At 47.6% G+C, this 16,368-nt stretch overlaps 1 protein-coding gene across 18 annotated transcripts in view; it reads right to left on the bottom strand.

Annotated features, from left to right (window-relative positions):
• epb41l2 (erythrocyte membrane protein band 4.1 like 2) overlaps positions 1-16,368 on the bottom strand; it is a 58,643-nt gene that overhangs the window by 4,521 nt on the left and 37,754 nt on the right. For 4 of the 18 annotated variants that reach the window (XM_056764035.1, XM_056764034.1, XM_056764040.1 and 1 more), the window contains exons 11-18: positions 16,077-16,174; positions 15,821-15,993; positions 9,002-9,096; positions 4,461-4,520; positions 3,338-3,496; positions 2,077-2,181; positions 700-744; positions 1-459 (exon numbers count right to left, since the gene is read on the bottom strand). The exon at positions 1-459 is cut by the window's left edge and continues 90 nt beyond it. In XM_056764035.1, coding sequence (XP_056620013.1) covers positions 1-459; positions 700-744; positions 2,077-2,181; positions 3,338-3,496; positions 4,461-4,520; positions 9,002-9,096; positions 15,821-15,993; positions 16,077-16,174 — 1,194 coding nt within the window. Of the gene's footprint in view, positions 460-699; positions 745-2,076; positions 2,182-3,337; positions 3,497-4,460; positions 4,521-5,095; positions 6,298-9,001; positions 9,097-15,820; positions 15,994-16,076; positions 16,175-16,368 lie in introns of those variants that run through there. The other 14 variants (XM_056764036.1, XM_056764051.1, XM_056764041.1 and 11 more) reach the window with 14 other exon arrangements.

The following is a 16,368-nucleotide window of genomic DNA, read 5'->3' as shown; positions in this document are numbered from 1 at the left end:
ATCTTCGAGAGTGGGCGGGGCTTCAGTATTGGAGGCGTGGCCGTTCAGAGCTTCATTTGGCATCATTAACACTTCGTCTTCAGGCTGTGCGGCCGACTCCTCCTCTCCAGCAGGGCTGAACTCGGACGATTCCGCCGTTGGCTGTGGCTGGACTTCAGCGGGAGGGGCTTGTTGAGTAAGCTCCGCCTCCGCCTCCTCTTCCTCTGGTTCTTCTTTGATTTGTTGAGCGGAGATGCTGGTACTGGGCATCGGAGCGTTATACTCCGCCTCTTCCTCGCTCTCGCTGTCAGACGATAAACTCCGCTCCTCCTTCACCTGCGGAGCCTCTGCGGTTTCCATGGTAACCTCAGGAGCCGGACTTTTGGGTTTGGCTTTGACGACTTCCTCGATGATGACCGTCTCCTCGATGACCTCCACGACCTCCTGCTGGCCATTAACATCAGGTTTGACCTCTGAACTCTACACCAGACAATGACGCACACACACACACACACACACGAGGGATGGAGAGAGAAGTAAAAACATAAACAACGAACACAGAAACAAACTGAAGAAACTAAATCAAGACAGAAGCGACATAAAGAGAAGCAGAGATGATGATGATGATGGACATCTGTAATGAAGGGCGTGAGGTGTGTGTGTCTGATGTTAGTGTTTGTGCTCAGGTGATGTTAGACGAGCAGTGAGGAGGTTGAGCACCTTGCTGGCGTCTCTGTGGTCAGTCTCGGGGTGTGGGGGGGGATTCTGTGGAAGGTAAATCACAGGACATGGTCAATAAAAGACACTCAGCAGCGGTTTACATCCCATGAGTCAACAGTGAGGTGCAGTGGGGACTGTTAGTGGTCAGTGGATGTTCTGACGGAGTATGATGGGATGTAAACAGATGGACATCAGCTGTGTTTTAGTCTAGTGATGAACAGAAACACACATGACGGTTACAGAGACGTCTGAAGGATGTTTACAGTAGGGCTGGGTAAAACACTGTTTGATTTGAATCTATCTTCAATTTAAAGAAACAATATTCTGAATGGATTCTTAATGCACGTGCATCAGAGAATATGATCTGTATTTGGCCTCTGGTCCAGAGGATGGCGCTATTGTTCAAGATGAATTTATTTCTGAAACATCTTTCAAGTCCTTGATGATTTCACTGTAGCACATTTACAATGTTGTTATTTTTTACAGTAATGTTTGGTTTCTCAAAGTAAAACAAAGTTAATCAAAACACTGTGTGGGCTATACTATTAACATAAATGTGTATTTTATTCATTAAGCTGAGACGGGGAGTTTCAGTTATAAGTCTGTATATTTAAATACAGATTCCATGTCTGCAAAACTAATATTATAAATGAAATACTGATACCTAATCGATATTGAATCAAATGGAAACCATAAATAAGAACCCAGCCCTAGTCTACAGTCAGTCTGGCAGTCAAACACAATGAAGAACAAGTTTTGATACAAGACTGATATTTGGGCAAATCTTTACTGTTGACAGATACGTGAGAGATAATCCACAGCTAGCTGGGTGTTAAAGGGTTTTAAAGCACGACGTGGAGGCCAAGAACCACCTGCCGTAAAGGGTGTTTGCCTCTGTGAAGTGCATTAAAATCCTTTAACGCACAGCTAGCTGTGGATTATCCTGATTATACCATGGTCCTTTGCCAAGATAAAGCTGTTATTGATGTTTACAGTGTCATTTTAGATCAAAAAGTTGAAAAAAATTTGTCAGTTCCTTTAAAATTTGTCAAAAAAACTTTCAACTAAGGTTGATATCTGGGAATAACAAACCTGCGAATGTCGCGACTGGCCGATCAGAATCAAGCATTTCAACCAGCTGTGTAATAATTCTGCATATTTTTCTGTGTTTGAGTCCGTTTTGTACGTTAACTAGACATGTTATTTACTGAAATGATAATCACTCATCTGATTCGAGCGTGGATGTGTATCAGAAGTGTTATAGAGAAGCTGTGACATCACGAGTGGATCAATACTGACTGCCAGAACTGAACTTTAGTTTGAACAGATGAGGGAGTTGTGTTAAGTGAGGGAGATCAAGAGAGTAAGATGCAAGACCTCGGACAGACACCAGACTTGACTGCCCTCTGCTGGAGCAGAAGTGACACTGCAGGAGAAACAGGCCTTACTCATGAACAGAGAGGTTAACTCCTCCTCCAAACTCTACAGAGAGTTACAGAACCACACAACACACACAAGACACCACATAAAAGAGTGCGAGGAAAAGAAAAGAGAAACAAGCAGTCAGAAGTGCTATACGAGGACATGCAACACGCTCAACGCTCACCCAAAAACTCAAGATCGTTTCCAAATCACATGACAAACGTTCTGCTGAGGAAACACAGCAGTAGTTACTGTACATGAACCTCAACAGAAACATCAAGAAAGTCTTGATGCAGATGAACTCAGAGATTGACACAATCATATAGTTGGTCGCCTCACGTCTCGACGGGTGAATTAACTTTCATTTTTGGGTGAACTTAATTATTGCTCATTACTAGCTAAACGAGAGACAGAGAGACACAGAGAGAGAGAGAGACATAAGGTGTGACATCTGAGGGTCATACAACAATCAAAATCTCACACACACACAAACAATATGACCAAGTGTGTGTGTGTGTGTGTGTGTGTGTGTGGTAAGAAGAGTTTGAGCTGAAATAAGAGCTTGTGTGCAGACGGGAGAAAAAAACTGATGCAGAGATCACAATCATCAACATTCACAAGAGTTCACGTCAACAACATAACACACACAATAAATACATGTGCAAGACACAAGATGAAACCAAATGACAAAAGAGTACAAAAGAGCAATAAATTAAAGAAAAAACAGAAGCTGATCAGATAAGGCTGTGCTCACATCAGTGATAAAGCTGGCACGCCATTGGCCGATTCAGTGAATCACGTGTGACAGTTGGGATTATGAGATGTATTTCATCTAATCTACTTTACAACACTTGTGTACTGTGACCTGTAAACAAACCAACGCTGACAAACTGGAGACCAGCACAAACAACTTTGAGCTGAATGGGTCACATGACTAAACACGTCGCTGTTTCCACACGTCTGTTCACTACAACATGAAAGTGGCATCTTCAAATGGATCCATGATGCAGTTGTTGTTGATAAAATCACCTTCCTCTCGGAGAGGACGGAGAGCAAACAGAAGTAATGAGACGTGTTTTCAGAGAGGAACGTGTTCGTGTGAAAAAGCCTCTGAGATCCCAACTGTCACACCGTACAGCAGATACAGAACACGCATGCGAGAGTGACAGGAAGTGCAGATCATGCGTGTGGACCCCGGGGTCAGAAGCACACGTACCCCTGAAGCCTGCATGCGCAGGGTGGTGGCCGGGCTGCCCGTCAGCCGTTTGTCCCACTGACTGGGCCTGGGCTCGGGCGTAGCCTCCATAAAACTGCGCTTTAGCTCGCTAATGCTAGCCTGGTGCTTCAACACATCCTCCTGGGTTTTCTCCAAATCCTGAAGAGCCCACAGCGGCAGGGAGAGACAGGCACGGGTCAGGGTACAGACACAACCAGAACATCATGTCATCCTCACCGCTCCTCCCACAGTCAACACCAAACCCTCCGGTGACAACACTACATAGACAGCATCTGGTCTAGTGTGCACTGCAGATGCTGTTCAGAGCGTTACACTAGCTCAAATTCAATCCACTAGTGTTTCAGTGGATGTCATCTGGTCACATGATGAGTACAGGATTCTCGACTTTTTTTCTCACAGATGGTTAGGTGAAAGGGGGGATCACGGGGGTCAGAGGTCAGTGACTGTGGACGGCAGTGAGGGCTGAAATCACACCGTTTCTGAGAACACACGTTAAGCCAACATAAGGTTCATGTTGGCTTATATTCAACCCGGCATGGTGTCGAAAAATGGACAAACCCAAGCGTTGAGCACAGAAAATGTTTCGATTCGACCCAACAACAGGTGGAAACATCCCAGCATAGCATCATTCATAACCCGACAGCTCAGTTTCTCCAGTTTTGACCTCACGCTGGGTTGAAATAACCAACAATAATTTTTTCTTCAATATTTTCTCTGTCAAAAGCATGAAGTCAAGACGAGGTTAACGTGTGTGTCTCAGAGGACAGCGTGTCTTCAGCAGCGACACACGGGGTGAGCTTCATCGTGTTATAACATCAAACATGTGAATGAAACCATCACCACGGCAACAGAAGCAGAAAATCACCTGTCAGGTTAGGGAAATAACATTAGTGTTGTTATGAACACCATTCCCAAATCACATCCTCACACACACACGCACGCACACTGTTTAACATGCGGTCCATGCATGGGTAAGCACACACACACATAGCCTGAGAGAGAGCGAGCGAGAGAGCGAGAGAGAGAGACAGCCCACGACAGCAGTCTGACCATCAACACACTTTTGCTCTTTGCTTTGGTTTTGATTCATAAACATACACACCTCCAACATTAAATTGCTATGTCTGACATATATATTCTCTCCCTGTGCTCTCGACTTGCTCTGTGGAGTCAAAACATGAAAACATATGTTGGGAAATTGAGAAATAAAGCTGAACTGACGCAATCGTAAACACAATGAAATGATATTACAACATAGTCTGCTCCAAAACTCTGAGACCAAAAATAAAACTCTGACATTATTTATATCTGCACAACACGTGAAAAGATGTCATTGAGAATCTTTAGTGCTTTCTTTTACTTTTTGATGTTTTTAAATCATAGAATATTTTCATTAGCTTAAAGTAACAGATGTTCACTGGTCTCTGACTTCTGGACATCACTGTTTGATAAATATTTGACATTCTGTATGGTGATGTGACATGTTGGTGATCAAAGTTTTAACAAGCAGCCGAATCAATCACAAGTCATGTGACCAAATCCCCAAACCCTGATTGGCCAATCAATGACTGCAATGTTGATTTCTCAAAAAAACATCACATTCAAAAAACATCTGCAGACAAGCAAACAAAAAATAAAAGTCACGTTTACAAAAGCAACGCAGAGGATTTTACAACATTCAATCCACGAATATCAAATAAAAACAAAGACGTGAATGAAAACATTTTGAGTCAAAGACCTTTCTGAGAGAAGAGTCAGTCCCGTGTGTGTCAGTCTGTTCAAGCAGTCAGAGATAAAACATTTGCATTAATTCAAACAACACCGGATCATCCGAATATGAGCACAGATGCATGCTGGGAAAGTTAGCAGACCTCACAAGCCCTTTCTGAAGAGACGGATGTGTCCGCGTCCACACTCGGCTTCTCCGCGTCCACCACCTGTAGATGCTAAGTGATGAATTATGGACACAGTTGTCGACAAAGGAAAGAAAAAGTGAAATGGCTGATGGGAACACCCAATAAAGGTGCACGCAGGATGTGATGTCATAAGAAGGGGCCCTGAGGCACATGCACTTTTGCACGTCAACATCTTTTCAAACACGTGTGCTTACACTGACCGCTGTCAACAGAGCTGATGTGTGTGTGTGAAATCAAACGTCTGTATGTTGAGGACAGAGGGGTTTTTGTTTTTTTTTGGTGTCTGTGGTGCGGGGCAGAAGGAAGGTGGAAAGCAAAGAGCAACAGAAAGTGAGTGCAGGCAGGGTGTTTTAGGAGGCGGGAGGGGCAGGAAGGGGGTAGGTTTAGGCGGCAGGGGTCGCACTGCATTCCCTCCGCCATGGTTGTTTTCCGCGGGCCCATGACCTCCGTGGGTCTGAAGCGAGCCAGGGCTTTGGGCTCCAGGTAGCACAGCGAGAGGGCCAGAAGAAACGCCAACACCAGAGACCAGAGCACCGAGCGGCAGGCGGACAGGAAAACGAGGAAGATGAGCAGGAAGGAGGGCAAAAGAGATGGCGAGGAGAGGGGCAGGTGACGGTGCAGTCCGGCGGGCAGCAGCAGGGCGGCACTCTCCTCTGGCAGACAGGGCAGACTGATGTACCCGTCCTCATCCAGCAGCCACGGCAGACGCAGAGCCTTACAGAACCCCAGCACACTCACAGCCAGCCTGGGCAGGACGGACCGGGACAGTGAAGGGGGCTCTTCTGGGACACTCTCCGCCGGTGAGGAGGACGGGTCGCACGAGCCATCCGCGTCTGGAGGAGTGTCGGAGCCGTCAGACACCCAGGGGGACGGGTCATTGTGGAGTTGGAGGCAGGTTGCAGGCTCGTCTTCGTCCTCAGAGATGTCGGACAGAACGACATCCAGCTCAGAGATGGTGTCGAGGGTGGGCGGGAGGGAGGACAGGGTGGATGAGGACGGAGAGAATGGGAACATGAAGAGAGACTGAGGACATGCAGGGGTGAGCGGACGGAGACGAATGTGAGGTGAGAGGGGACGTGAATGAGTGAGAGAGGGGAGAGAGAAACACAACATTAGTCTGAGAGTCGAGGTGAGGGGCGGCTGTGAGGAAAAACACATTCGGAAAGAGTGACGGGCGCACGTGTGTGTGTGAGAGTTAGAATGAGCATTAGAGAACATCACAACTGATGCTGCAGTGCTGGAGATCAGGGGAAAGAGAGAGAGAGCGCAAGAGAGGGAGAGTGAGAAAGAGAGAGTGAGACTGAGAGAGCGCAAGAGAGGGAGAGTGAGAAAGAGAGAGTGAGACACAGAGCGCAAGAGAGAGAGAGTGAGACAGAGAGTGCAAGAGAGGGAGAGTGAGAGAGACAGAGAGAGAGAGAGTGAGAGAAAGAGAGAGAGAGAGAGGGAGAGTGAGACAGAGAGAGAGAGAGAGAGAGAGAGAGAGAGAGAGAGAGAGAGAGAGAGAGAGATCTTACAAACCAGAGTTCAGTTCCACTGTTTGCCTCCTGACCTCTGTCTCCTGCGTTGGATTAATTGTGTGCACTCATTTCTGGCCAATCAAGTGTTGAGGTGCACAGAGAGAGTTGTGACATCATTCTGACATATTACCATGTGTGTAGTTTTTACATTATAAAACACAAGATGTTTGTGTTGAAGTGAGACAGGAGGAGAAAGTGAACTCTGCTTAGGACGGAGAAATCAAAAGTGTGAGAAGAACACAAAGTGTCTGTGGAGGTGTTGACGAGGTTCTGAACGGCATCACATACTCAAACACTCTTCATATGTCACAGTGAGGGAGTGGATGAGTGAAGACCTCTCTGTAGGGAACACAGGGCTCTACGGTCGGGGTATTGATTGATTCTAATGTTCACTGGCTCCACCACAAAAATGAAATAAATGCATCTCATTGTCTAGTTACTAATATCTTAAGAATTAAGGTTATAATACCATAAAACTATCAGCTTAAAAACACAGAAAAGTGATTTGTGAAATAAAAAGTTTTTAAAGCACTCCATCATCATGAATGACACTAGTTAGCCTAACCCTGAAGAAAACAGCACGTAGTAAGTAGTGAAGCCAGTTTTCCGATGTTTATGATGAGCATATCTCTGAAGTTTTGATCATCTCGTGTATGTGTGGCGTTTGCATTATGGAGGCGTTTCACATGAACTCGCTCATCTTCAGGCGGCAAGCTCAGCCATCTCACGTATAAAAACTTGCTGTAGTTTACACAGGACAGGCAGGTGCATTGATACACCTTCATTCCACACTTTGATGTGTCAACAGTGTTTGTAGTGTTCTTTGTGGAGGGAAAGATGTGGGCCATTAATATCACCTATGCCTGCCTGCCCTAAACATCAACTTGACACTTTAAATCGCTACTTTTCAGCAATAAACAAGCAAATTTTGCCAAGATGTTTTGTGATGTGACAGTCAAGATATTACAGAATAATCTTTTAACGAAAACTCAATTTTTTTACCTAATCTTTGGATATTCCTGAAAACCTCCCTGTGCGACATCCCATGATCACATCACTTTGACTTTCTACCGCGCATTTATATATAATTGAATTTGACTCTACGAAGCATGTGAAAAACATACATACAATGATCATACGGCATCTCGATTGTTCATGTATGTTCTCTATGTTCACTATGTCAACGAGTAACTCATTTCTGAAAATGCCATATATGAGCCTAATATAGTGATTTTAGTTGCATTTCTTTTGCAGTTCCAGCATGCACAAATATACCAGGGTCCGTTGTAATCTGTATTGAGGATTCGTTCATTTGCACTAAACCATCCAAACAGTTAGCCTTTAAATATTTTCATTTGACAAATTATATTTTATTTTTTATATTTTAAAATGGCTGCTGTCCTTTTTAAAAAATAAAAAAACTTATTGCTGCTTGTCATTCTTTTTTTCCCCAGTAAATTACAAAAAGTATATTTTTTCTTTAAAACTCATTTAAATGTCAACTTTCAAAATGAAAATTAGTAATTTAGAATAATCGATTATTTGATAAATTAGTCAATATAAAAATTGTGGTAAGTGGCATCCCTAAAAGAGTTTCAATCTTCGCAATAATGGCCAGACAAATGATGAATGAATGGAAAGTGTGTCACTGTAGTCACGGCGGAGAGGATGTTTGGTGCGGTGGCCCGTCACTCCAATATGAATGTAGCGGAAACACTGACACATCATTAACAGTGCCTGAGAACAGAATCAAGTTCTATAAGTGTCTTCTTGAGAATATTTCAATAGCCAAGGCTTAATAACAATCAAATGATCATTTTTCATGACCCGATTGGGCAAGTGACATGTCCATCAACTGGCCCGAGGGTCTCTCGTGCTGGCTCTGGGCCATCGGGCAGTCCTCATTATTGAGCCCTGATACAGCAGCGTTCCCTCAGGAGTCACACACACAATGAACACTGCTCTTTGAGGGACAGCTAAAGGTCACGTCTGACCCTCCGGAGGATGGAAGAGACACTGTGTGTTGTTCAACAAACTGAATGACTGTGTGTGTGTTTGTGTGTCCAACAGATTGATAAAAACAAAGCTCAAGCTTGACTCAGACATGAGCTCTTACATCATACACAGAACACAACAGTCATGTTTTCTAAGAGCTTGTAAGTGATGAATGTACAGTATGAGTAAAACCATCAGGGTCAGGTATCTCTCACCTTAGAGTCAGAGTTGAGATCCAGAGCGGGACCGTTCTCTACAGTGCCGTTTCCGTCGCCAGCACGACTGTGATCCATCACATACACTACAGGAGCTGAACACACACACATACAGAAGTCAATAAATGATCATCTGTACTCTTGATTCAGTCAGTAATATCAGCAAAGATCTCTAGCATCTATTTCTCCAACAGTTTGGATGAGTTAAAACATTTAAACGCAAAAATTCTGGCTAAGGCCGTGTTCACACTTGACTCTCAACCAATCACGTTTCTCGCATCTTGTTATGGAAACCATAAGTGTCTCTCATTTGTTAGCTTTGAAAAGGGTTCTTCACATAGGGTGTTTTTTTCCAGACAATTTGCATTTTTTTAAATCTAAAAAGACGCTCTCAGCTGAAGAAAAAGACGCTGGCGCTGGCATTTAAAGAAGCAATCAGGACTTTTTTGAAAACACGCTTAACTCAATAGGATTAATATGTAAAACAGACGCTAGCAGCTTCAAAAAAGAAGTCAAGTGTGAACATGACCTTATTTGTTTAATTGCCTCCTTTTGACAAATCACTTGATTGTTTCTTTGCGAGTCAGTTTGGATAAAAGTGTCTGCCTAATGTAAATGCAATATAATCCACCCCAGTTGTTACACACTGTTTAAGGAAAAGATAAGTACTCATAGCATGTAGTGTGCAGTATGCAGTACACTAATGGTCCAATCGGAACACAAGCACAAACTCATGGTGTTTACACGTCTTTAACATGTATCTGAGTAAATCTTTTCTGGAAAGTCTGTATTTACTAGTTTATTCATCCCTTAGGACATCATAGTAATACATGCAATTATCAGCCAATTACTCATGCCAACAGATCTTAAACCTTCTGGTTCTTCCTATAATTGCTCTGTATCTACGACCCAATGGACAGCAGCAAACTCCCCATGGAACAAATGACACGCACAATTGATAATTGACATTTGAAAAATGAAAGTGGGTTAATGACACCACACCGCTGGGACATCCATCATCACGTCAAACACTGCTGAGGAACTGGGACACCTGACACATCTCCCAGCATCCACCAGGAGGCGACCTCAGAGTTAGTCAAGGATCATGAACTGGATTCTCAGCAGAGGGCAGAAAGAGAGAGAGAGAGAGAGAGAGAGAGACACTGAGAGAGAGAGAGAAAGACAGAGAGAGAGAGAGAGAGAGAGAGAGACACAGAGAGAGAGAGAGAGAGAGAGAGAGAGAGACAGAGAGACACAGAGAGAGACAGAGAGAGAGAGAGAGAGAGAGAGAGAGAGAGACACAGAGAGACAGAGAGAGAGAGAGAGAGAGAGAGAGAGAGAGAGAAAGACAGAGAGAGAGAGAGAGAGAGAGAGAGACACAGAGAGACAGAGAGAGAGAGAGAGAGAGAGAGAGAGACAGAGAGACAGAGAGAGAGAGAGAGAGAGAGAGAGAGAGAGAGAGAGAGAGAGACACAGAGAGAGAGAGAGAGAGAGAGAGAGACAGAGAGAGACAGAGAGAGACAGAGACACAGAGAGACAGAGAGAGACAGAGAGAGACAGAGAGAGAGACACAGAGAGACAGAGAGAGAGAGAGAGAGAGAGAGAGAGAGAGAGAGAGAGAGAGAGACAGAGAGACAGAGAGAGAGAGAGAGAGAGAGAGAGAGAGAGAGACACAGAGAGAGAGAGAGAGAGAGAGAGAGACAGAGAGAGACAGAGAGAGACAGAGACACAGAGAGAGACAGAGAGAGAGAGAGAGAGACACAGAGAGACAGAGAGAGAGAGAGAGAGAGAGAGAGAAGCTTTTATCTGTACACATACACTGTGACTGTGATGTTAATCAATGCTGATGAATGTCACATGACTCTGCTGATCTACACTTCAGTATGAGTCGAGCAGTCAGACCCAGAGACAACACGCTAACCTAACATGCAGACACGTCACAAACACAAAACAACAAAACTGCATGTGTTTATTATCCTCCTTCATTCTGATTATATTCCTCTTCAGTTTGAGCACTCACAGTGTGTGATTTGTGTGAGAGGACGGGCAGCTCATACTCTACTTAATCAACAACACGTGTGTTCTGTGTGTGATGTTTCATTCTTCCGTTTCCTCACACACACACACACACACACACACACACAGGGTTAGCTCATCTCTGCTCAGAGAGGAAACAGATGTCCGCTTAATTTCCTGTGTCTGTCCATCAAAGCGACCGTTGCTATGTTTCCAGAATTTCTAATACAACGCTGGAGCCGAAGACCGTCCCCATTCTATAAACCTCTGAAGAACAAGACTCCTGACAGCATCATCATTTGTTTAAGGCCTTTTGTTTAGGAACCTTTCTGAAGGAAACAAACACCCATCTGACCCGCTGTCAGTCCATCATCTTCATCAGCACCAAACACACTTCTGATCTACATGATCACGAGCACAAGCACACACACACGGGCGCACACACACAAGCTCACACACGGGCACAAGAACCAACACACGGGCACAAGAACCAACACACGGGCACAAGAACCAACACACGGGCACACACACAAGCTCACACACGGGCACTAGCACACGCACAAGCACACACACGAGCACAAGCACACGCACAAGCACACGCACGAGCACAAGCACACGTACAAGCACACGCACACGCACAAGCACACGCACAAGCACACGCACAAGCACACACACGAGCACAAGCACACACACGAGCACAAGCACACACACGAGCACAAGCACACACACGAGCACAAGCTCACACACGAGCACAAGCACACACACACGAGCACAAGCACACACACGAGCACAAGCTCACACACGAGCACAAGCACACACACACGAGCACAAGCTCACACACAGGCACAAGCACACACACAGGCACAAGCACGCACAAGCACACACACGGGCACAAGCACACGCACAAGCACACGCAAAAGCACACGCACAAGCACACGCACAAGCACACGCACAAGCACAAGCACACGCACAAGCACACACGAGCACAAGCACACACACGAGCACACGCACACACACAAGCACACACACACGGGCACAAGCACACACACAAGCACACACACACGGGCACAAGCACACACAGGCACAAGCACACACGGGCACAAGCACACACGGGCACAAGCACACACACGGGCACAAGCACACACACGAGCACAAGCTCACACACAGGCACAAGCACACACACACGGGCACAAGCACACACACGGGCACAAGCTCACACACGAGCACAAGCACACACACGAGCACAAGCTCACACACACGGGCACAAGCACACACACACGGGCACAAGCACACACACACGGGCACAAGCACACACACGAGCACAAGCTCACACACGAGCACAAGCTCACACACGAGCACAAGCTCACACACACGGGCACAAGCACACACACGGGCACAAGCACACACACGGGCACAAGCACACACACACGGGCACAAGCTCACACACACGGGCACAAGCACACATGAGCACACGCACACACACACGAGCACAAGCTCACACACAGGCACAAGCACACACACACGGGCACAAGCACACACACACGAGCACAAGCTCACACACAGGCACAAGCACACACACACGGGCACAAGCACACACACGGGCACAAGCTCACACACGAGCACAAGCACACACACGAGCACAAGCACACACACGAGCACAAGCACACACACGAGCACAAGCACACACACGAGCACAAGCTCACACACACGAGCACAAGCACACACACACGAGCACAAGCTCACACACACGGGCACAAGCTCACACACACGGGCACAAGCACACATGAGCACACGCACACACACACGAGCACAAGCTCACACACAGGCACAAGCACACACACACGGGCACAAGCACACACACACGAGCACAAGCTCACACACAGGCACAAGCACACACACGGGCACAAGCTCACACACGAGCACAAGCACACACACGAGCACAAGCACACACACACACAGGCACAAGCACACACACGAGCACAAGCTCACACACGAGCACAAGCACACACACACACACACGCACAAGCACACACACGAGCACAAGCTCACACACGAGCACAAGCTCACACACGAGCACAAGCACACACACACGAGCACAAGCTCACACACACGAGCACAAGCTCACACACACGAGCACAAGCACACACACGAGCACAAGCACACACACGAGCACAAGCACACACACGAGCACAAGCTCACACACGAGCACAAGCTCACACACGAGCACAAGCTCACACACGAGCACAAGCACACACACGAGCACAAGCACACACACGAGCACAAGCACACACACGAGCACAAGCACACACACGGGCACAAGCACACACACGAGCACAAGCTCACACACGAGCACAAGCACACACACGAGCACAAGCACACACACGAGCACAAGCACACACACGAGCACAAGCACACACACGAGCACAAGCTCACACACGAGCACAAGCTCACACACAGGCACAAGCACACACACACGGGCACAAGCACACACGGGCACAAGCTCACACACGAGCACAAGCTCACACACGGGCACAAGCACACACACGGGCACAAGCTCACACACGAGCACAAGCACACACACGAGCACAAGCACACACACGAGCACAAGCACACACACGAGCACAATCACACACACGGGCACAAGCACACACGAGCACAAGCTCACACACACGGGCACAAGCACACACACACGAGCACAAGCTCACACACGAGCACAAGCACACACACGAGCACAAGCACACACACGAGCACAAGCACACACACAGGCACAAGCACACACGGGCACAAGCTCACACACGAGCACAAGCTCACACACGAGCACAAGCTCACACACGGGCACAAGCACACACACGGGCACAAGCACACACACGGCCACAAGCACACACACACGGGCACAAGCACACACACGGGCACAAGCACACACACGGCCACAAGCACACACACACGGGCACAAGCACACACACACGGGCACAAGCACACACACACGGGCACAAGCACACACACACAAGCACAAGCACACACACACGGGCACAAGCACACACACGGGCACAAGCACACACACACGGGCACAAGCACACACACGAGCACACGCACAAGCACACGCACAAGCACACACACGAGCACAAGCACACACACGAGCACAAGCACACACACGGGCACAAGCACACACACGGGCACAAGCACACACACGGGCACAAGCACACGCACAAGCACACACACAAGCACACACACGAGCACAAGCACACACGAGCACAAGCACAAGCACACGAGCACAAGCACAAGCACACGAGCACAAGCACACACGAGCACAAGCACACGAGCACAAGCACACACACGAGCACAAGCTCACACACACGAGCACAAGCACACACACAGGCACAAGCACACACACACGGGCACAAGCACACACACACGGGCACAAGCACACACACACGGGCACAAGCACACACACAAGCACACACACACGGGCACAAGCACACACGGGCACAAGCACACACACAACGGGCACAAGCACACACACACGGGCACAAGCACACACACACGGGCACAAGCACACACACACGGGCACAAGCACACACACACGGGCACAAGCACACACACACGGGCACAAGCACACACACACGGGCACAAGCACCCACACAAGCACACACACACGGGCACAAGCACACACACAGGCACAAGCACACACACAAGCACAAGCACACACACGCACAAGCACACACAAGCACACACACACGGGCACAAGCACACACACACGGGCACAAGCACACACACACGGGCACAAGCACACACACACGGGCACAAGCACACACACACGGGCACAAGCACACACACACGGGCACAAGCACACACACACGGGCACAAGCACACACACACGGGCACAAGCACACACACACGGGCACAAGCACACACACACGGGCACAAGCACACAGGCACAAGCACACGGGCACAAGCACACGGGCACAAGCACACGGGCACAAGCACACACACGCACAAGCACACACACAAGCACAAGCACACACACGCACAAGCACACACAAGCACACACACACGGGCACAAGCACACACACACGGGCACAAGCACACGCACAAGCACACACACAAGCACACACACACACGGGCACAAGCACACACACACACGGGAACAAGCACACACACACGGGCACAAGCACACACACGGGCACACACACACGGGCACAAGCACACGCACACGCACAAGCACACGCACACGCACACGCACACACACACACACACACACAGCCAGTTGGGTGTATGATGAATGGAGTCATTGACTGCTGGCAGATTTCCTGCAGATATAGAGTTCATAACCTGGAAGTCAACACAGACGTGCTGTTTCAGGTTTTGTTTTCTCTGACGGTGCCGGTGAGTTCTGGGTCAGTTCATTGTGCCTCACTGCTCTTCAAAGTGTGACGGAGGAGTTCTGGAGAAGATGAACCACTTCATGGGTCTGATCTCAGACAGGTTCAGGTGTTTCACAGAGATGTCACAAGAACAATACACTACACAAGACAAACACTAAACATCACCACAACATCTCTCTGCTCTTTGATTTCTCTCACCGCAGAGGTTTGTCAAAACTGAGATTCTGAGATGAACACAATGATCCAGAAGTGTGTTCACATCTTGCCCTCACAACACACATTAGGAGAGATGGCATTTCTATGTTAGACTTTGTTTTATTCTACGCTCGTCTATATCAGAATGTTGTGTTTTCGTCTGAGTGTGATTCTGTAACCGCGAGAAAGAAGAAATCAAGTGAAGCACAACACTGAGCACACAGACCTCCGTCCAGGCTGCGGGAGATGCGTTTACTGGAGGTGCGCTGGAAGGGCGGTGCGGGCCGGTCGATCATAGTGCTGGCGTGTCGCGACTGCGCCTGTGTTCTGCCGCTGTAACGGAACTTAGAACCCAGAGTCAAGAACTTGCTCTGTGTGGGACCCTCTGGGGACATCAACCTGCAGACACACACACAAACACTGAAGAGTGTGTCTTTAAGAAACATTTCTCACAACACGCAGACACACAACAGTGTGTTTACCTGAAGAAGGTGTGGTGTTCAACACACACTTTCCAAACTCTTTTGGCAGCACGATGGTTGGGCAACTTGAACCCAACGGTGCTCTCGAACTGCTCCACCTGAAACACAAGAAACATCATCAGACAGACCGCCGCTGCCGCTGCCGCTCCTGAGCATCTCACAGACACGACCAGAGGCTTCATCATTCTACTGTAGTTCTCTCACAAAATGATGAAATACACAAAACACGTCAGATGTCATCAGATGTGTGTTAGTTATAATGACTGTGTGTTTCATAAGTTGTGTATCACTT

This window comes from Triplophysa dalaica, chromosome 13, assembly GCF_015846415.1.
Source record: "Triplophysa dalaica isolate WHDGS20190420 chromosome 13, ASM1584641v1, whole genome shotgun sequence".
Taxonomy (NCBI): Eukaryota; Metazoa; Chordata; class Actinopteri; order Cypriniformes; family Nemacheilidae; genus Triplophysa; species Triplophysa dalaica.
The sequence above is the reverse complement of the archived record's forward strand: the minus strand, read 5'-3'. Positions and strand labels throughout refer to the sequence as shown.